This window comes from Rhineura floridana, chromosome 16, assembly GCF_030035675.1.
Source record: "Rhineura floridana isolate rRhiFlo1 chromosome 16, rRhiFlo1.hap2, whole genome shotgun sequence".
Taxonomy (NCBI): Eukaryota; Metazoa; Chordata; class Lepidosauria; order Squamata; family Rhineuridae; genus Rhineura; species Rhineura floridana.
Window position 1 is genome coordinate 11,222,758 of NC_084495.1, and position 22,611 is coordinate 11,245,368.

A 22,611-nucleotide genomic window follows, 5' to 3' on the forward strand; every position below is an offset into this window, starting at 1 on the left:
TTCATTCTTTTTTTCCCTCTAGCATTTGTAAAACCTGAGATACGAGGCAAAATGTGCAGGCACTATCCTCCTCATTTGTTTTGTGAAACACTTGCCGTCTCCCAGGCAATTCATAGTATTTGCCTTGGCCACTACCACCCCTGGGAAAACTCCTGCAGACACCCATGCTTGGGTCCCCAGATGCTGTTGGACTACAACCTCCATGATCTCCATCCAGCAAGGCCAATGTTCATGAGCGGTCAGGGATGATGGGAGCTGTAGTTCAAGAACTCTTTCTTCCAACATCTCATCACCGCTCTGTCATGGGCTCTGGCTCCACTTACTGCTGGCCTTCCTGCCTTTGCCCCACCTGTCCCAATGGGCACCAGCCACCATTGCCATCATGCAAAATGTGGTTCTGTTGTTTTAAGTGGTATCCAAGTGCATTTCAAACAACTTTCCAAAATATTTTTAATTGTTTTTATGCATGTGCATGCTTTAATTGTTTTTATATACACAATTGTTCTGTGCATGTTTTATTGTATTGTAAATCACTTCGGCATGCCTCATGGGAAGCAATTCATAAATGAAATTAATCATAAATAAATAATATAACAACTAGTCCCTTCCCCATGTGCAACTCTCTGGTGCTCTCCTTCTGGGGCATTTCCCCCCACCCCTTCATATCTATATTCTTTCTGCATTGCTGCCGGTCTAATGATAAGCAACCTGAGGCAGCAGCTGCTTCAGAAAGAAACTTCATTTCCCCACACACACAGAGAACGTTGACAACCTCAGCATCAGGGTGCCTTTCATTGTCAAGCTGCTGAGAGACCATGAGAGAATCAGCCAGAACAAAAGGAAGCCATGCTATTGATGGGTTAAAAATGTGCAGACCTCTGCATAATGTCAGCACACTGGAGCACTTTGAATCCTCAGAAGTAGGATGCTGCCGTGATTCAATGTGTCACCCAACCAACGATGTGAGAGACGGAGGCAAGCAGAGTAGTTCCTTGAGTGTGTTTAGCCTCCTCCTTTTAGGCTGGACTCTTAAGGGTTAAGCGGAGAGGGGAGGATTGGGAGAAGCACAGGCCAGCTCATGTCCTGTCACTGGCGAACTCGCAATTTCACTCCTTTTGAGCACATGAGTCCATCCTGCTTTCCTCCTGCCGGCAATTTCTTGTTCTAACCGTACACTCGAGCAATCCAGATCTTTACCATTCGGCAGTTCTTTCTCAGGTTTCAGCAAGCCCTTGACAGCCTGTGCTATTTTGGGGACCTAGTCTCTCGACTGCGGATGCAGCTCAACAAAAACGCAGGCAGCATGCTAAAGAACTGCAGCTATTTGCCTTGCACATTGTGTTCATTTCTCTTTATTTCTCCATTTTCCTGCTCCGATCCCATAAAGGACAATTTCTCTTGCAAACAAAATCCCCAGAGCCTAGTTAACGGGACCGAAGGCTCCCAGACACGGATTGCCTGCCAGCCACAACACGGTAAGGACATGGACACTTTTGGCTAGCCTTGCATGGCAGTTTGATTGAGCTTGCTGAATGTCTTTTTCTTTCTTTTATCCCTTTTGCATCCATCACTTCCAGATCAGATCTGTCGGCATGGCAGGCAGTCTCCGGCTCCCAGTCTCCATTTTCATACCCTGAAATCTCCCAGCTCTGAGTAACACATTTAGACTCGCTGTTCCTTTATCCATTCTGGAAACTGACGACACACGTCGCCAAAGCTGTTCAGGTCCAGCTTTTCCTGAAAAAGCATGTCAGGTTCTGTTGTTGCCATCACCGTCATTCTATAAACCCTTACAGAATCGTGGTGTGATTTGCCTGCCTTAGTTGCTTTTGATACAAAGAAGGCGAGTTTTCTCTTCTTGTGCTCGAATACATTGAAAGAAGTGTAACAGGAACAGCATACGCCTCTTTCAGATTTGCAGTGGGGTGACATATTGTCACCAACACGGTTCGAAATCTTTGCTCCGGTCTTTCTGGATGCCTCCTTGCTGGATTTAGACTAAACTCTAAAATGCAAACACAACAATACCTTTTTAAGGCCATTTCACACATTACTCAGCAGCAAACCCAGGTTTGCACAAGAGCGTACACACGGGCAGACACTGCAGCCAGTCCTGGTTCCTCCCTGAGAGTGCCTGTGTAAGACCCAAGTTTGCAAAGATGTAATTGTCACATTCGCACATTGCATTTCTTAGGTGTACATCTGAGTCATCTTAAGGTTTATGCCTTCAAAATGAAATATGTGAAGAGGCCCTTCTACGATAGATGCAAAAGGTTTCCTCCATCATTCCTCTACTACGTGTGCTGGAGCTCAGTGGTCCTGAGTGGCTGCTTTGCATGCAAAAAGGTTCCAGGTTCAGTGCTTGGTCTCTCCAGGTAGGGCTTGGAAAGATCCCTGTCAGAAACCTCGGAGAGCCACTGCCAGTCAGCGCAGACAGTGCTCTGATAGATAGACCAGTGGCCTGACTTGGGGCAAAGCAGCTTTCTGTGTCCCTGAATGGCGGCCTGCTACCACAAGGGTCTGCCTGCTCATCATTTGATGTTCTCCTTCAGATCCTGTCACTACCCCATGTAGCTGCTCAGCCTGCTGAGTGTTGATGGGCAACTTCAAGGCTCTCCCTTCCTACGGTTCTTTATTTTTGAACTGGATTTGGATGGGACAGCCCTTCCAACAAAGTGGTCCTCTATAAGGTAGGACACATGGCCACCCTATCCTTCTCTCCCACTCCCCTGGCCACCGCCCTCAATTCAAGGGCACTCTCCATAGTCTTCTGTGTGTAACTCCCCTGCACCCCACCAGCATCTGCTGGATAAGGAATGTAGCCTTTCAGCCCATAGATCAGGAGTTTCCAAACTGTGGTCCATGGACCACCAGTGGTCCATGAGCTTCAGTCAGGAGGTCTACGTCATGTCTGCATTAAATATTGATTTTTAATTGTCTTTTCATTGCTTCTTTTATTTCTAATATTGTATTCTGTTGTATTACAGTTTGCATTCCATATAATTCAAATTGTAATTCCAGAAAATACCTCATAGGAAATAAAAAGAAGCAGCAAAAAGACAATTAAAAATCATACAGCGTCTAGCACTGCGCATTACAGTGGCTGCAAAAGGTAGAAAAATCATCCAGTAGTCTGCCAAGACTACCAGCAATTTTCAAGTGGTCCATGGAGGGAAAAGTCTAGGAACCACTGCCGTAGATTGATCTGTGAAGGAGATGCTGATGGCTGGTCCCGCAGCAGAAGATTATATTAAATGGTCCGTGGGAGAATTCCAAGAAAGTCAAATGATGCTTTTGGTCATGTTTAAAAATCTAGAGACAAGCTTTTGAATTCTTTCTCATGGGGAAGCTTTTGAATTCTTTCTCAGAAAGGGCAGGAGGAGAAATAGATAGCACAAAGATAGCATCAAAACAAAATTAGAATGGTTTGTATATTATTTATTTATTTATAGGTGTCTTGGGGCATAGCCCAAGTTACAAGGCAGCTTACATGATCATGTAAACATAAAATACATATTAGAAACATGAAAACCCAGACATTTCAAGACAGCAGCATTAAAATATTTGTTAAGCATAGGCCAGTTAATTCAAATGTTAATAAAACAGCAACATAGATTCTATTAAATCCATTCCATGTAATCACTTTGAGATATTTTATGGCAAGTGTGGGGAACCTTTGGGCCTCCAAATGTTGCTGAACTGCAACTCCCATCAGCCCCAGCAAGCATAGCTAATAGTCAGGGATTATGGGAATTGTAATTCAGTAACATCTTGAGGGCCAAAGGTTCCCCAAGTCTGTTTTGTGGGAAGAGATTCATAAACGGAATGAAACAAACTTTTTAATAGGTCAGTCATTTAAACCAGCAGCATCCAGTGGCTTCATTTAACAAAAGATAGTCTGAAATAAATAAGTTTTTGCAACATGTTTAAAACCTTGTAACATCAGAGACATGCACACCTCAGTGGGGACGGAGTTCCATAACCTGGGGGCCACCATGGAAAAGGTCCCATCTTTCATGTTCACCAGTTGAATTGACCTTCCGGATGAGCCTACAAGCAGGGTCTCTGAAGTAGATCTTCATCTCCAGATTCATAAGGATGTGGGGATGGGGGAGAAATTTGTTTTGGCTTGTCTTTTAGTGCAAGCCCAGCTAATTCACACTTTTCAAAACAACATACAAACTGAAACACAGACATCCTTCAAAATTCGCACTTCTCTGAATTTTGGGGTGCGGTTCACCAACCAAAACAATTCATTCAAAAATGCATTATATTAAAGGAAAATGATTTGCAGAAATGCATATATTAGGCAAAAATGTGTGTATTTGGAGAAATATGCATAAAAATGCATTCTGATACAGAAATGGAGTGAACTGAATTTAAGACTAGGGGGGCTGAGAACCTAGGAGAAACCGAAATAGGTGGGTTCTTCCATCCCTGTGTCGATGTAAGTGTTCCTTCAGGTTACCTGATCTAAAACTTTAGGGCTTTAAAGCTCAAAACCAGCACTTTGTCTTGGGCAGAAAAATGTGCTGGTTTGCACCAGTAACCAGTACAATTGGATTAGGATTGGTGTCTTATGTTCCAACTGCCTAGCCTCAACCAAGATCCAGGCGGCCATGTTTTTCACCAATGCAAGTTCTTGAACCCTTTCCAAAAGCAGCCCCAGCAATCTAGGATGAGGAAGATGTTGATCAATTGTGGTACTAGCTGACTTGCTTAGTGTTTAGTTGCCTCTCTGCCCAAGGGAAAGGTTATGTAACTAGAAGTAATCATTCATCCACACTTCTGGTTATGTGATTGCTTTCAAACTCCCTATTCAGAACCCCACCATGGGTTATTAAAACTGCCAAACAATTTGCATGCCCATTGGTTTATTATCTTGCTTTGAATTGATTAAACCATTCTCTTTATTGCTTGATGGACTGATTTGATATAGCACTATTGATGCAGATGTTGCTTCACAGGGTAACAGCAAAAGACGTGTCCCTGGCCCAAGGTCCTTACAATCTAAAATTAGATTCAGGAGAAACACTAGGCAAGGGGAGGCAAATTCACACACACACAAGCACCCAGTGGAGACTGGTAGCTCTGGTGTCAGTGGGGCAGTGGATCCGCTCAGGGTTTTACTCCAAATTTTCAAGGAGCTGTCTACACCTAAAACGTGGAGCGGTTTCACTGCCCCACTGACATTGGAGCCACAGGTCTCCACTGCCAGATACCAGTGTTCATTCAGTGGCATGTTGGAAGAGTAAACAGAAAGTAGGAGAGTATATGTCCAGTTCAGTTGCATATACAAAAGAGGATGTGGATTTAGGGGTTATATTAAAGGCTTCATAGACAAAGAAGGTTTTTTAAGGAAAAGTTTGAAGGGAGACGTGTGATATAAGTATTCTAGGAGAGAATTCAGGGAACATCACAGGAACAGCAAGGGAGAAAGTGCAATGCTGTTTTATATACCATAAGGTTTGGGGGAGGAATTCTATTCAGTTTGCATTTAAAGCTGAATTTATCAAATTTGCATGTTCCAAAACAATATGTGAACTGAAACACAGGCATCCTTTCAAATTCACACTTATCGGAATGTTGCAACATATTTCTCCAAACAAGCAATGTTTATAAAAATGCATATGTGAGGGGAAAGTGTGCATAAAAAATGAATATATTAGTGAAAATAACAGACAAAAATGGATTATATTAGAATAAATTGCTTGCAAAAAATGTGTACATTAGTCAAAACTGCATATAAAAATATGTTCAGCAGGAGAAATTTGTACTAGAATAATGAAGAACTTTCATGAGGATTCAAAAAACCAACTTGCTGCAGAAATGTGGAGAACTGAATTTGAGATTGGAAAAACGAGAATCTGAAAGAACTGAAACTGACAGATCCTTCTGACGCTACACACCAGGAAACGTTTAATATGCCTGAGGATAGTGAGGTGGAGGAAACAATGCTTACAGTCAGGGATGCATCAGCAGGAAAATACTCTCATGGGTTGAGTAGAGGTTTTCTTCTCAGGCTTTCAACAAATCATCTCTCCAATGTTCTGTGTTCTGTAGCTTTCCCAATTGCTTCCACTTTCTGAAAACCCCGAGGTGTCTTCAGCTGGGTTTTCTTGTAAGCAAGAGAAGGCAGGAAGGTTGCCTGCCATGACAGCTGTTCACTCTTATTTTGTAAGTGAGGCCTTTATATTAAAAAAAAAGAAGCAGTGCAGAATTACTGTTTTTTTTAAAAAGGACAAAAGGAAGGACTTCTCTTAAAAACAAGACCAGCGAGTTCACCAGTCTCAGATTCCTGGTAGCCCTAGCTTCCCACATTTTGATTAAAGCCCAGAGGAAGACCTTATGATGTAAGCCTTTCCATGGGCCTTTTTTAGATCAAAAAGTGCAGGGGTCTGGGGAGGCTGCAAAGTGCTGGAAAGATGTTAAATGGAAAGCAAAACACACCTCATCACCCTCAGATGCCTCAGATGAGGTAAGCTCAACTCTGCACCCGACAGAATTATGCAGAAATTCTAAAGCACCCTGAGAACGAGGAAGAAGAAAAGAACCCTCTTGCAGGGGAAGAAGCCTTTTGAGAAATTGGCAGATGGAGTTTGACACAGCACTAATGAGTGTAGGAGTTGGAGGCAGAGTGGGGAGCAGCAGAAACAAACATTCATCTCCAGTTCTCCTGCCTAAGAAAATAAGGTGGGTGGTTACCAGGGACAGGGCGTTTTCAATGGTGGGGCATCGTTTATGGAATGCCTTTCCCAGAAAGGCTCACTTGGTGCCTATGTGATGATCTTTTAGGTGCCAGGTGGAAACCTTTTTGTTCTCCTAGTCCTTTTAATTATTAGAGGTATATATATCTGGTCGATTAGATCTTTGCACCAAATTTTATCTTTGCTAGTTTCATATTGGTTTTGAAATAGGTTATTATTTCCCAACAATAAAAACATCGACTGTAAAAACAATTTCAAGTCCAGTGCAGACACAGAGTGGGATAAAAATCTCTACTTGAAAAGCTTGCTGAAAAGGAAGGTCTTCGATAGGTGCCAAAAACACAATAGAGATGGTGCTGGTCTGATACGTTACAAAATGAAGTTCCAAGGTGTACATGCCACCACACTAAAAGCCTGCTTCAGACATTGTATGGAGCAGACCTCCTGGAGAGACAACATTTTTAGGAGGCTCTCTCCTGCAGAGCACAGTGATTGGTTGGGCATATTTTTATTTTAGCTTGTTGTGTTTATGCTGGTCTTAAGTGAATGTTTGCTGTTGTGGTTTTTACAGCTGGTTCTGGTATTTTCTTGTGTAAAGTTTTGAATTTGTATTTGTATATTTTTAGTGTTTCTGCAAACCTCCCCAAGATTTATATACAGATGAGTAATTAACCAATGGAATAAACAAAGGTGAATGTATTTGGTGGCAGAGTTTGTAATAATGATGATGACATATTATTATTATTATTATATCCCCCCTTTCCTCCAAGGAGTACAAAGTGGTGTGCGCACAGCAGCCCACCTCCTGGGAAGCTACCATAGCAGCTCTGCCCCACACCGTGAGCCACTTTTAGGTGCTACTGAAAGGCAAGAGATTTGATTAGACCACCCAGGGTCAAGGCACAGATAAAGAATAGCAGAAGGCTTGGAGCAAAGCCTGCAAAGCCTCAGCAGAGCAAAACAGAGATAGAGCATTCCCCTGTGGAAATATAGGATGTGTAGATAGGTAAAACTGGACCTCAAGCCATGCAATGATGCCCCTTTGCCAAAGCCTATGCTGCCTCCCCCTTTTTGCATCAAGGACACGTTTAAGCACAAACATCACGCAGCATTGTTCTCTCTCTGCATGCTGCACTAAGATGATCTTATCAAATCCAATGGCTTTCCATTGTCATTTCTATGCTGAAGATAACCCAGCTCTACCTCAAACCAATCTCCTACTGTCAGGCACTACGGTCCCAACTGTTTTCCCAGTGTTTGTCCTGAGATACCTGATTGGCAACTCAAACTCAGCTGTGTCTAAGACACTTGCCCACCAAGCCACTCTCTCCAATATTATTTTCCATCCTAGGGCATCATCTGCAGATACGTGATAAAGCAACTGTGATGAAGCTAAGCTGCTTTGGGTCAGCCTCAGAACCCTGTGCAGGCTGCCTAGAGTACCATAGATGAATTGTAGGATATAAAAATAATTTCTTTTGACTAGGCTACTCCTTGTACAACACTGGGGAAATCAGCCCTTCATTCATTGTCCCCATTACTAAAATTCTGGCTCATTCTGTGCCTGGTCATGACCTATCTTGACTACTGCAATTGTCTCCTTCCCTTGTCACATCTCTACCCATCTCCAGACCTCTACCAGCCATTTGATTCTGTTCTCCTGTTGTTCAAACCATGCCAATGAGTCTCCTAAAATCATAGATCATAAAATCATGGAATAGTAGAGTTGGAAGGGGCCTATAAGGCCATCAAGTCCAACCCCCCTGCTCAATGCAGGAATCCAAATCAATGCTTTCCCGACAGATGGCTGTCCAGCTGCCGCTTGAATGTCTGCAGTGTTGAAGCTGTTAGAGCAGTACGACAATGGGACCAATTACCTAGGGAATTTTTGCATCTCAGGAGGAAATGTTTGCTTGGGTGAGTGTCCCTTAGTTGGTGGCAGGGCAGAGTCCAGGAGGTGGTTAAGTGAGAGAGATTATGCTTGCTGGCTGAGTGGGGGAGGGGGGTTGCACTTGGTTTGACGTGCAAAGATCTGAGCTGTGGCCTCTGTCTCCCTCTCCACCTCCCTTACCATGCTGTTAAAATAGCCAGGCTCCCTGGGCAAGATTAGTGACTACCCATCCCCTGAAACCAAAGGGATCATTATTTGATTTAGTCTGGTTAAATTAGTCACTCATTTATGTTGGTGCAATTAATTGCAAAAATCAGAAATTGCTGCCATGCCACCGTGATAAGCAGCTTAAAATGAAAGCCATCCCAATGATTAATGTGCACAGAAATCAATGAGCGTGCACCAAGTTGGCTGCTGTAGCTGTGACACGTTTCCTGTCAGCTAAGCTGGAGTAGCCTTCCTGTTTCACACCACTAGAGGGAATCAAAGCATACCTAAGCGGGTGCCTTTTCAGACTTCTGCACATAGCCTCATCTATCCTGTTAATATCCCATGAGACAAAGTCAAATTTTATCCTGACAAATGATGTCTTGATTACTATAAATAGTCACAAAGATCGCACAATGATGATGAGGCAGGCTCTGATACTTTTTAGGCTAGTGCAGTGGTTCTTAATGTTTTTTGGATCCCTTTGAGAATCTGATGAAAACTATGGACCCCCCTCCCCAGAAAAATGCATATAAACACATACACACAAAATTTTGCATAGAATTTATTTTATTGCATTGGGAATTGGTGTTTTGTTTTTGCACCCGTGGACCACAAGTTAAGAACCCCTGGGCTAGCTTCAGTCCAGGGTGGTCAGTTAGCCAATTTAAAGTTCTTTTATAAACTTTGCGGTACCTAGTGCATTAGAATTAGACAAACAGTGTTTGAGGGCATAAATAGCACATCCAATCAGTGTGTGTGAGAGAGGGAGGGCGGGAGAAAGGGAGGGAGAGGAGGAGGAGGGTGAATCTCTGTAGGGCATTAATAGTGTAATCCTATACATATTTTAGGGGTGGGAGGATCTGTCAGTTTCAGTTTGTACAGTTTCTATTTTTTTCTAATTTTAAATTCAGTTCTTTGCATTTCTGCGGGAGTTTGTGAGTTCTGTTTAATCCTCATGAAAATTCTTCAGAGTTTTAGTGCTAATTTCTCCTAATCAACACATTTTGTATGCCGTTTTGACTAATCCACACCTTTATGCAAGCAGTTTCTCCTAATATAATGCATTTTTGTATGTTATTTTCTCTAATATGTTCACTGTTGGGCCCACATTTCCCTTCTATATGTATTTTTTGCAAACATTGGTTGGAGAACTGGGTTGCAAAATTCAGGTAAGTGCAAATTTCGAAGGATGGCTCTGTTTCACTTCTATTGTTTTTGGAATTTGGTAGATTTGGTGTTCAATCCAAATGGAACTGAATTTCTCCCCCATCCCTAGAATGTTTACTCAAGAGTAAATCCCACTGAATTCAATTAAGCGTACTCCCAAATGTAAAGAAAGTGGCACATCTCATTTCTAACAAGTCAGGCCTGACACATGCAATGAATTTTGCTAACTGCACTGAAAAGGTAGATGATGTGGCCTAATTCTTGTGACAAGGCATCCAGGAGATACAGTTACGTATCAGGACCCAGATTGCCATGATTAATCCACATACAGTAGTATCCCCAAAGCCAGGGGTGGTCCTCCAGGTGTTGCTGGACTACAGCTACATCCATACCAGGCGTTTATTCCACTTTAAACAGTCATGGCTTCCCCAAAGAATCCTGGGAAGTGTAGTTTGTGAAGGGTGCTGAGAGTTGTTAAGAGACTTTAATCCCCTCACAGAGCTACAATCCCCAGAATTCTCAGAAGAGGGGCTGAGTGTTAAACCACTCTGGCTGTTGGAGCTCTGTCAGGGGAACAGGAGTCTAATAATGTCTCTCAGCACCCTTTATTTTATTTCATTTTATTTATTTATTAGATTTATATCCCACCCTTCCTCCCAGTAGGCACTCTTCTCAAACTACACTTTCCAGGATTCTTTGGGGGAAGCCATGAACTGTTTAAAGTGGAATAAATGCCTGGTATGGATGTGGCCTACAACTCGCATCACCATTGGCTATGTTGGCTGGGCTTGATGGTAGCTGAAGCCTAACAACATCTGGAGTACACCATGTTGCCTCTCTCTGCTCTGATTTCTTATCTGCTATTTGTTCTGCTTTTCCATTACATAAGAACATCAGAAGAGCCTGCAGGATCAGGCCAGTGGCCCATCTAGTCCAGATTCTGGTTCTCCTACTGGCCAGTCAGAAGCCTGTGGGAAGCCTGCAAGCAGTATCTGAGCACCAGGGCCAGTTCTAAAGGGCGGCCAGGTGGGGCACTGACCCAAGGGCCCTGGAACTACAGGAGCCCCTGAGGGGCCCAAGGGGCCCTCTGCTCCCCTTCCGTAATCCACAATCTGCAATCCACGGTACCATCCGCCTGCCCGCCATTCCCTTGCCTCACCTACCTGTCTCCTGTCTTTTACCATTGCCCTTAATGAAGATGGCAGGCGCAGTTTCCCTAAGACAGCCTTTCCCAACCAGTGTGCCTCCAGATCAGAGCTTGGAAAAGTTACTTTTTTGAACTACAACTCCCATCAGCCCAATCCAGTGGCCATGCTAGCTGGGGCTGATGGGAGCTGTAGTTCAAAAAAGTAACTTTTCCAAGCTCTGCTCCAGATGTTGTTGGACCACAACTCCCGTCAGCCTCAGCCAGCACTGCCAATGGCCAGGAAAGATGGGAGTTGTGGCCCAACAACATCTGGAGGCACACTGGTTGGGAAAGGCTGCCCTAAGGTACTGAAGCCGCGGCCGCCATCTTAGTTGATGGCAGAGATGTGCTCGTGTAGCATGCACACGTGCCATCAACAAAGATGGCGGCAGAGGCTTCATCCCCTTAGGGAAACCGCGGCCACCATCTTCATTAAGGGCAATGGTAAAAGACAGGAGAAAGGTAGGTGGGGGCATGGGGGGCACACGTGACCCGCTCGCGCTCCCATCACACATCAGGGCCCAGGGCAACCTGATGCCCAAGGGCCCCGGCATGCCTGGAGCCGGCCCTGCTGAGCGCAACAGCATTCTCCCATCCTATGGTTTCTATTAACTGGTATTCAGAAGCATACTGCCTTTGACCATGGCAGAGTATAGCCATTGTGGCTAGCAGCCTTATCCTCCATGAATTTGTCTAACCCTCTTTTAAAGCCATCCCATTTGGTGACCATCACTGCTTCCTGTAGGAGTAAGTTCCATAGTTTAGCAATACACTGAGTAAAGAAGTCCTTTCTTTTGTCTGTCCTGAATCTTTCAACATTCAGCTTCATTGGATGTCCATGAGTTCTAGTGTTATAAGAGAGAAACGTTTCTGTATCCACTCTCTCCATGCCATGCATCATTTTGTGCACTTCTGTCATGTCCCCTCTTACCCTTCATGTCCCTAAACTAAAAAGTCCCAAATGCTGCAACCTTTCTTTGCTTACTGCTCCTGCTCACTTAAAGTACTTTCTTCATTCTGTTTTACCGTCTCTGATGACTGCAGCTCCTTCCCTGAATGCCTACATTTATTTATTTATCTACTGAATTTATTTTGTTATTGTTATGTGCCTTCAAGTCGAATATGACTTATGGCGACCCTATGAATCAGCGACCGCCAACAGCATGTGTTACAAACCACCCTGTTCAGATCTTGTAAGTTCAGGTCTGTGGCTTCTTTTATGGAATCAATCCATTTCTTGTTTGTCTTCCTCTTCCTCTTTTCCTCTCCCAGAAGGAGCCCAAGACAGCAAACAAAAACACTAAAAAAACTTTAAAAACATATTTAAAAACAAAAGACTTTAAAACATTAAAACAAAACATCTTAAAAACATTTTTTTAAAACTTTAAAAAAATCTTTAAAAACTGTTCCAGCCCAGATGCAGACTGGGATAAGGTCTCCATTTAAAAGGCTTGTTGAAAGAGGAAGGTCTTCAGTAGGCACTGAAAAGATAACAGAGATGGCTTCTGTCTAATATTTAAGGGGAGGGAATTCCAAAGGGAAGGTGCCACTACCCTAAAGGTCTGCTTCCTATGTTATGTGGAGCAGACCTCCTGATAAGATGGTATCTGCAGGAGGCCCTCACCTGCAGAATGCTGTCATCGACTGGGTATATAAGGGGTAAGATGATCTTTCAGGTATTCTGGTCCCAAGTTGTGTAGGGCTTTGGACACCAAAACTAGAACCTTCAACTTGGCCCCATACGTCAGGTTTGTGTTTTGAGGGGAGAAGCTTTGACCCTCCAGAAGTTGCTGAACTGAAACTCCCATAATCCATGGCCATTGTTCATGCTTGCTGGGGCTGATAGAAGTTGTTGTTCAGCAACATGTGGAGGGCCAAATGTTCCCTAGTCCTGGGTTGTAGCCCAGGATTCTTTGGGGGAGAAGCAGTGTGCTTTAATTATGCTTCAAATGTATGGTGTGTGGATGTGACTCCAGTTTCAATCTGTAGGTCTCTCAGTGCAAGTCTGCTTTGCAACCCAAAAGTCAGAGATAGAGGGGGGCAGGTAGACTGAAATGGTTCCTGTCTCTTTTCATTGGTTCTCATTAGAAATGTAAGAAACTGCCTTATACTGAGTCAGAGCAGTGGTCCGTCTAGCTTAGTATTATCTGCACAGACTGGCAGTGATTCTCCAGGATTTCAGGCAGGGGTCTCTCCCAGTTAGGGATGGGGGAGAAATTTTATTCAGCTTGCATTTAAAGGCAAACTTACCTAATTTTGGAAACTATACACAAATTGAAACTCCGCCATCCTACAAAATTTGTGTGTATCCAAATGTTACAATGCAGTTCTTCAGCCGAGTAACAAGGATAAAAATGCAGAAACTGGGGTAAAGTGTGCACCAAAATGCATATATTCATGAAATGAAGTTAAACCACTTTGCAAAAATTATATATATAAGGAAAACTGGCCTACAAACATGTGCAGAGAAGGAGAAATTCCATCTAAAATTGCAATGAATTTTCATGAGGACTTAAAAACAAACAAACCTGTAAGCTGATACGGAAATGTGGAGAACTGAAAAATCAGAAACTGAGAGAAACCAAACTTGCCATATTTGCCCATCCTATTCTCAACCCTACCTGGAGATGCCAAGGATTGATCCTAGGACGTTCTGCATGAAAAGCAAATGCTCTGTCACTGAGTGCAAAGGAGGCATTCTACCAGTGAGCTCTGGCCCTTCCCAATAAGCAAAACTTCTGGCAATAAGGTACTGCTGATTACTATAACTCAAAATGAGAATCGCATTAAAGATACAGAAGACCTCTTGGAGACTGGGCCTGGCAACCAGGAGGTCTTCTGTATCTTTAAAAGTTGTGCAGGAGAAGGGAGAATTCCACCTTGTGATTTTTCCTATTACAGTGTTGCAAGAACACCTGCACTTGGCTGACTTTCTCTTCTCCTAAAGATACAGGATCAGTCTCTCAGGCCCTGAACCTGGCAACCCTACATGCCACGTGCTCAGCTGAAATATATATAGATATATAAGGCCCCCAACAGCATTTGTTCCCTTTCTCTCCCTCATGAAGGAATTCCAGGTGATGTATGGAATCTTGAAGGAATGTGATGATGGGAACCTCAGGTGGTAGTCAGTGCTAGCCCTGTTTAGCGTACATCCACCCAAGTTAACAGATACGACTAATTTAGGTTCGTTCATTTAAAAGGGACTACTCTGAGTAAGACCTAACTGAAAACAACCCCTCATGTACTGACAAACTTAAGTTTTTAATTTAACTTTTAACTTTTTTAATGGTTACAAATATGCATACTTACCTATCTGTTTATGGAAATTTCATAACAAGAAGTAAAAGGGTAGGATATACATTCAATAAAATAAACAAATAAATAATAAAAGTTTCCCAGTTCTTCAAACAGCACAGCAGCAGAACAGTCTGCCTCAGGTGGCTCTGGAATCACTTTTTGCAAAGGTCCTCAATGAAAGATTTAGAAACACAGGAACTGTGTTATATATGCAGAAGGCATGCTCTGTAGTGGAGCATCTCTGCCTGGGATAGTTTAGGTCGGGGATGGGGAACCTGTGGTCCTCCAGATGTTGTTGCTGGACTCCACCTTGCATCAGCCCCAGCCAGCACAGCTGATGGAAGCTGAAGTCCAACAACATCTGGGATGCCACAGGTTCCCCACGGCTGGTTTAGGTACTGACCATTCTATCACAGGCAAGAATAAGATTTAATAGCACATTGGCTCTCTTTCAGCTTTGTTTCTTTCATACTCTGTTGAAAATGTGATGAGAACACTGGACCATATACATGCCTAGCTAATGTTAAAGAGTGCTGTGTGCATATCTCCAACACGTGGCAGCATTTGACACAAACCAGTCTTTGTCTGTTTCTCCAACAGTAACCTATTACTCTTTGGAGTCTGATCATTATTAGCCAAATACTTTCCCCCAAATACTTCTCAACAAGGCTCCAGCCCAGCCCATTATCTCCCACTGGGCATTTTATACATTTGGCCTTTTCCAAATTACATTTTACAATTTATGTTCATCGGATTTCATTCTATTATTTTTGGCCAACATTTGCATTGCAATCAGTTGATGTTTCCTCCACAGAAAAGCTGCAAAGGCAAAGTTTTTAAATAGAAGCAATTATATGTCACTCTCTGAAGCAAATGAAAAACATATTTTCCAGAAGACCAGCACTGTCATACACAAGGAACCTGCATGGAGCCAAACGGTGTCATCATTAACCACTATTTCCATATCCCACCACTGACACAAAATCCACAGGAATCCCAGTACCTCGGGCCATTTCGGCCATTTCCCCACAGAGAAAAGCTATTCACTAATGAAAATGGCCAAAGGACTCCCCTTTGGTACCTTCAGGAAATCCATCATGGGTCTTGCTTGACTCAACATGGGAATGCAGAAAGTCAATTGCATTTTATTTAGCGTACATCTACAATGCTACATATGCATTTATGTAGCACGTAGCAAGAGAGTGAGGCAATGTTAATTCAAAGAAGCCATTTTCGCTGCTAACTTCCAGAGGAAATGTCATTGCCAACCTCTCCAGATCTAATCCCCATCTCAATGCATGTTCAGCATAATAGACAAATTAATGGAGGTTAAAACTTTCAATGACTACTAGCTATGGATGGGTGAGAAATTCTATTCAGTTCTCATTTCAAGCCGAATTTATCAAATCTGCACTTTCTGAAACAATATGAGAACCGAAACACAGCTAATATATTTTACTAATATATTTGTTTTTGGTATATTTTCCCTTAACGTATGAATTCTGTAAATTTAGATAAGTGCAAATCTCAAAGGATAGCTGTGTTTTGGTTCTCATCTTGTTTCAGAAAGTGCTAATTTGATGGCTTCAGCTTTAAACGCAAAAATGTTTTAAACAAGGCACCACAAAGAGTACAGCGAAGGCACCTGCCTAATGTCAATAGGCAGGGAGTGACATTAAAAGATTGACTTCTTATGAGTGTAGAACGAGTATTATGTGGCACAGTCCCAGTACCACAGATCAAAGCAGTTGAGTGGACACATATTGGGTTAGGCTATCCCGCAAGTAGACTGGTTCCATCCTGTTAAAGGCTTTATTTACTAATAATTACACCTTGAACTTGGGCCAGTAATAAATCAGCAACCAGTGCAGATCTCTGAGCAGAGGTATTATTCTGGCTGCAGCATTCTGTACTATCTGCAGCTTCCAGATCAAATGCAAGGGAAGCCCCACATAGAGTGCATTGTAGTAATCTAAACAGTAATGCCTTTATGTTCCATATAAGCCTTCATTCTCTCCACCCAGCATCTCCTTTGTTGAAGCAAAAAGAAAGAAAAGATTGATCTGTACATTTCAGGGACTTGCCTATCCATTTTTTGCTGGTATGATTAGCAAGCTATTAAAGAAGCTGTGATAAATGACCAAAGTCCATTATTTGGTTTTCCTGCCATTTCATTTCACTTTCTTCAGAGCTCTGCAACTGAATTGCTGCCTTGTTATTTAATGCCAGACCGCACATATTTTTAGATAATGTGTTATTTTAAATGTCTAATCATTATGAATTCATTTCCCATTCATTTCATCAGCAAGGATGGTAATGCACTCATCTGTTATTCATGTGAATGTCAAATGGGTTCCCACAGGAATTCATTTTCTGCTATTTCTCCATTAGTTACTAGCGGACTCAAAATCAAATGCCATTCTGAAGACCTATCACTTGGTAACTGTTCATCAGAATGAAAACTTAATATATTCCTTAGCCATTTCTCATTCTTAAAGGCAGCAGATGTTATGGAAAAGTCAGGTTTCAAATGGGTAGCCCTGATGGCCCACTGCAACAGCAACAAAAAAAGTTGCAGCCGAATCTTGTGGCACTTTAAAAGGCTTTTATGACAGCATAAGGTTTCATGGATTAAAGCCCATTTCATAGGATGTGTGAAATGTGATCCTTAGCAAATTTTTATCTATCTATAATCTATCTCATACACATACATGAATGTACATACACACTCTCCAACATTTTTCAGATGAAAATAGAGACACTCTAGTTTATTTATTTACTTGTTTGCTTGGTACATTTATATCCTACCTTTCTTCCATCAGGAACTCAGTGTGACATAGATGATGTTTCCTGGCCATAAGGATGGGGGAGAAATTCAATTCAGTTTGTGGTTAAAGCTGAATCTATCAACTTCACACTTTTTGAAACAATACAAGAACTTAAACACTGCAATCCTTTACAATTTATCCAACTTTTGCAAGGTAGTTCTTCAAACAAACAATGTCTACAAAAATATGTATATTAGAGTAACGGTTCTTAACCTTTTTTGGGTCACAAATCCCTTTGACAATCTGATGAAAGCTATGTACCCCCATAAGTAAATTAATAAATATAATTACTTTTATTGCATTGGAAACTGGTTTGGTGGGGGGTTTTGCACCCATTTCACAGATCCACTGAAGCCTGTCCATGAACCCCTTAGGAGTCCATTGAGCACAGGTTAAGTAACCCTGTATTAGGGGGAAGTGTGCATAAAAATGCATTATATTAGTGAAAATAACATTCAAAAATGCAGTATATTAGGAGAAATTGCTTAGAGAAATGTGTATATTACATTAGCCAAAGCTGCATACAAAAATGTTTTATCAGGAGAAATTCACACTAAAAGAGGTGGGACAGGAGTATTAGAAGGTCCCACTGGACGTGGGGCATGAGCCCATTAGTGCTTCAGAGATGGGGAGACTCTCTTATGTGTGTATGCTTGGCAGCAATCCATTGTTATATGTGTTGCAATATTGTTGAGTGAGTGGTTGGATGACAGATAATGTACAAGCTAGTGAATGACTGCAGTGGTTGGGTGGAATGGGTAGTGAGAGTGAGATTAGGTGAGTGTAGTTGCCAGTGATTGTATGAACAGGGTGTTTTATGTCAGCTTGTCATGCTCTCTGACATTATTGATAATTGTGTTTATGGATATTGATACCGTTTATGTATTTGTTGTTTACTTGACATTGTTTTTATTGTGCTTACTGCACTGCTTTGAGATCTCCAGATAGTAAATAATAAGCTGTAGAATTTTAATGAGGGTTTTTCTTTTAGAAAAAATTGCTAATTGCTGCAGAAATGTGGAGAACTGAATTTAAGATTGGAAAAATAAGAAACTGAGAGAACCGAAATTTGATAGATTTGGCTTTCAGTGCAGACTGAACTTAATTTCTTCTCCATCAGTAGAACTCCGCTGGACTTATTTTACTTCTGAGTAGATGTCTGTAAGATTGCACTGACAAATATGTTTGTTTATTAGCACACAACCCACATCCCACTCCAGCTCCTGGTTTGAGTTAGCAGCTGACAGGAGAAGGCAGGTGGGTGGGTGAGAGCTGGGAAATGAATGTATTTTCGGAAACTGTGCACATAACATCCACTATTACCCACAGTGGCAATAATTACTGCAAGGTCCCACAGTTTTCCAAATATCTTGCCGCAAAGAAAGCAGAGAGCCTACATTTAATCATTCTGGCATTTATATCTCTTGTTCATTTCAAATGGATGAAATTAGAACTTATGAAAAGTTTCAAGAGGATGGCAAGGGAAGTTCACCCATGTAACAAAACCCTCAGTCCACAAAACTCATGGACTGAGAACAAGCTGTTCCCTTTCATATACTTATGCCATGAAATCAGTATACACCATTCATCAAAATGATGTAACTGGTATCTTTATGAAGCCAGTTTTTAAAATGGGGAAGCAAATGAGATCAGTGCCAGTACATGTGGAACTTGCAACTAAGGGTGAGAGAATTTTTCAGTTTTGGGTTTTTTCAGTTTTTCAGTCTTAAATTAATATCCCCACATATCCACATCAGTTTGTGATTTTTTTCTAAAAAAAAGGTTTGTCCCCATTTTTGTGTGAATTTCTCCTACTATACACAATTTTATAAGCAATTTTGCCTAATACACAATTTTTTGCAAAGTAATTTTCCTAATAGAATGCATTTTTGTATGTTAGTTTTACTAATATATGCATTTACACTTTACTCTGATATGCATTTTAGTACACATTACTTGGCTGGAGAACTGCATTGCAAAATTTGGGGAAAAGGGCACATTTGGAAGGATGGTTGTGTTTCGATTCACATATTGTTTTGGAAAGTGCAAATGAGGTCACTTTGCCTTTCAATGTGAACTGAATCTAATTTCTCCCCCATCCCTCTTGGCAACAAAATGCTGCAGTTTGGGGTGCTGGGGTGTTCACGATCCTAAGCGCTCCATCTTATTCCCACCTTGTCACTTTTCCATTTTGTTTTTCTTCAGTACTTTTTCTCTGAGTCCATGACATCATCCCCCCCAAGGGGGAAGTTGGACCCCCAAGGTCATGACAGTCTCTATTTTTAAAAAGAGAGAGAGTGTGTCTTGGCTACCAGAACGTTTGGAAAAAGGTTTTTTAATTAATAGAATGTATTAAATCTCTACAACCTTGATTAAGGGCAGAAGAAGGTAATTGGGGTGGGGGGATAGCTGCACCCCTCCCTTCTTCCAGTCATTGGCAAATTGTCCCTTTGAGGAGGAGGAGGAGGAGGGGGAATGGCTTGACAGCTGAAGTAATACTTGAACAAGACAGTGTTGACAATCAGCCGAGGAGATACAAGAAACTGTGGGGAGATCTCCTTTACGTCAATAAACTAGTGAGTGCAGTAAAGTAATTTAGACCATCAAACAAGCCAGTAAATCAAGTTTCCAAAAGAACACGTGTGGAACAATAAGTAAAACTGGCATTTCCTGCTTGTCCTCCTTCCTTTCATGATACTTTGTTCATTAAAATTACTCAACATTTCAGCCTGGGAAGGAAACAGAAATTTAAGGAAACAAATCAAAGAGTAGATGGCTTCAAGGTTCCTTTTGATGTTAGCAGAATTTAATTAAAAGCTCTGGCTGTTTGGTAAGGGGTTGAAGGAGGGCTTGCTTGCATCCTTTTAGTGCCTGAGGCAGAAAAGCTAAATGACCCCCAACAACTGTTCAGTCTGGTCTTCCTGAAAATTTCTGCTGCAAAAGGGAAAACAAAATATATTTCAAATGAATTCACAATGAGGCACCACCACATTTTAGAAAGGCCTTCTTCAGACATTCCCCTGACCATGCAAGTGTTAAAAATATGTAGAGGGGCAGGGGTGTGCTCACGAGCCCCATCCCAATATCCCCATGTGGGAGGAGGGCTCCTCGCAGGTCTTTCCATGTTGTTGTTGTTGTTATTATTATTTAATTAATTAATTAATTAATTTGTATCCCACCCTTCCTCCCAGCAGGAGCCCAGGGCGGCAAACAAAGCACTAAAAAAACTTTAAACATCATAAAAACAAATCTTAAAATACATTAAAACAAAACAGCATGTTGATCATGAAGTTCTAAAGAGGGCTTCTACATGTGTTCATTTATTTAACAAGATATACATATCATTTAATTTTAAAAATCCTCTTAAGCAGTTTACATGTTCAGCTGAAAACGCTCACAAGCCTCTGCATGATCCTTTCAGGATTCTTGATCACAGAGGCTTCTAGTTAGAAAGTAAGTTTAGTGTTGTAACCACATGTCATAACACAACTCCCAGAGGCTTCTAAATGCGTTCAGTCAAATTCATTCAGACTTTTGCATTTCAATCTGCAGAAGTCTGAGATGAGCCCACAAGTCTGGCCATATCAGGAGTGAGACTTTTCCACCCCTCTACACTTTTAACCCTCACATGTTCAGGCTAGTGTCCAAAGAGGGCTGACATATATTAGCAGAAACTGATGATATGGTATTTGGGGAGGATGAACTGAAATCCATGTGGGGATGTTTCGGGGACGATATCTCCACAGCAAGACCAGTGGAGTATGCAAGGGGGGGAGGATGTACCATATAACGTCCCCTTCACATGCTGCTTTCCCGTTCCTAAGCACCCACATAAGGGTGCTTGGACAGGCCCTCATTAAAACTAAGCATTCACAGAGAGGTCTGCCAGCGTTCTCTAGTGGAATCAAGGAAAGGCTGTGGCTACATGAGAAGCAGAATGCAACAGAGATGAAACAATAAAATGTTGAGGTGTAGAACAGTTTTTAAAATCCCCATGATAGAAAACAGAACCCAAACACCTCCCTGCAAATAGAAAATTTGCTCATCAGAAAGAAAGGTTAAGCCCACCTCTCTGCGCACCAGCCTGGTTTGCAGGAGGGTTTTTTTTAAAGAGCATTCAGTCATGTGTAGTCTGAAGTGGCGCAGCCCCCTTTTCTCATCAGTCCTGTACTGCCTCTTTCTGCTGCACATGTAGAACAGGTCAAAGTAACCATAAACTGTCTGGCCTTCAGATTTTCCACTTTTGAAAGGAGGGTGTCACACTAGGGAAACCAAACAAAGCAAACACATTGCCCATCTAGACATCAAATAAATTTGAAGTAAAAATTGCACAGCTGAAAAAATGCAGATCTCTGCCCCACCCTGGTGGGAAAAACCCCCCAGAAATGCTACATTGTAATTGGGGAAGAATTGTGTCTGAGACCCGAACTGCTGCCAGTCAGAGCAGACAGCACTGAGCTCTATGGACAAATGGTATAAGACACTAGCTAGCTACGTAATATTCATCAAATTACCTTATTCCTGGGCCTTCCTACTGCTCACCTCAACATGGCATTGGCTCATCCTCCACCTCTGATTCTGTGCAGGGGCCCTCTGTGTGTTGAGGAAGAGGTTGGGGTGCTGTGACCCCTGAAGACCCAAGATCCCTCTGCTCTGTCTCACTATCCACTGATACTGCCTGCTCCTCTGCAACATTTGCTTTGGGGAGGGCCAGGTCCTCCTTGAAGAGGATTCCTCCAGCAGGGACATGATTGACGACAGTTACAATATCTTATGAGAGATGTTCAAATCAATGCAGCTTTCAAACGTTCGGTCTGCCACCTTGATTCAAACTGGCTGCATCCAGTTGTGAGCAAACATAGACCAAAATCTGCTTCTCTACCTCAGGAACCATCCTGCCAAATTTGGTAACATCTTAAGAGGCATCCAAATCACTGCAATTTTGAAAGGTTCCACCCGCCTTCTTGATTCCAGACTGTGTCCAATCCTATCCAAACGTAGACCCAAACCTACCTCTCAGTCTCAGGAACTACACTTCTCAGAGTGGTGTACCAGTAAATCCCAATTCCCAGGGAACTCTGTCTCCTAACAACTCTTAGCACCCTTAACAAACTACAATTCCCAGGATTCTTTGGGGGAGGCCATGACGGTTAAAATCTATATAAGAGTGCTTTCAGTGTATGATGCAAATGTGGCCATTGTCTGAACTCTCATTTCTCCCCAAAGTTACAACCTTGACAGAACTGCCTCTTGAGAGACACCTAATTTCAATCCTTAGGCAATTTCCCTATTTTATTTTATTAAATAGCCAAGTGTCAGCTG

The 22,611-nt window shown here is 42.1% G+C and overlaps 1 protein-coding gene across 5 annotated transcripts in view; it reads left to right on the forward strand.

The window, feature by feature from the left end:
• The first annotated feature begins 1,271 nt into the window (after positions 1-1,271).
• Positions 1,272-22,611, forward strand: part of AMMECR1 (AMMECR nuclear protein 1) — a 179,688-nt gene continuing 158,348 nt past the window's right edge. For 3 of the 5 annotated variants that reach the window (XR_009759274.1, XM_061598343.1, XM_061598344.1), the window contains exon 1: positions 1,273-1,475. Coding sequence is in view for 4 of the 5 variants with exons in the window: in XM_061598343.1 (XP_061454327.1) it covers positions 1,277-1,475 (199 nt within the window). In the remaining variant the exon portion in view is untranslated. Of the gene's footprint in view, positions 1,476-22,611 lie in introns of all 5 variants that reach the window. The other 2 variants (XM_061598341.1, XM_061598342.1) reach the window with 2 other exon arrangements.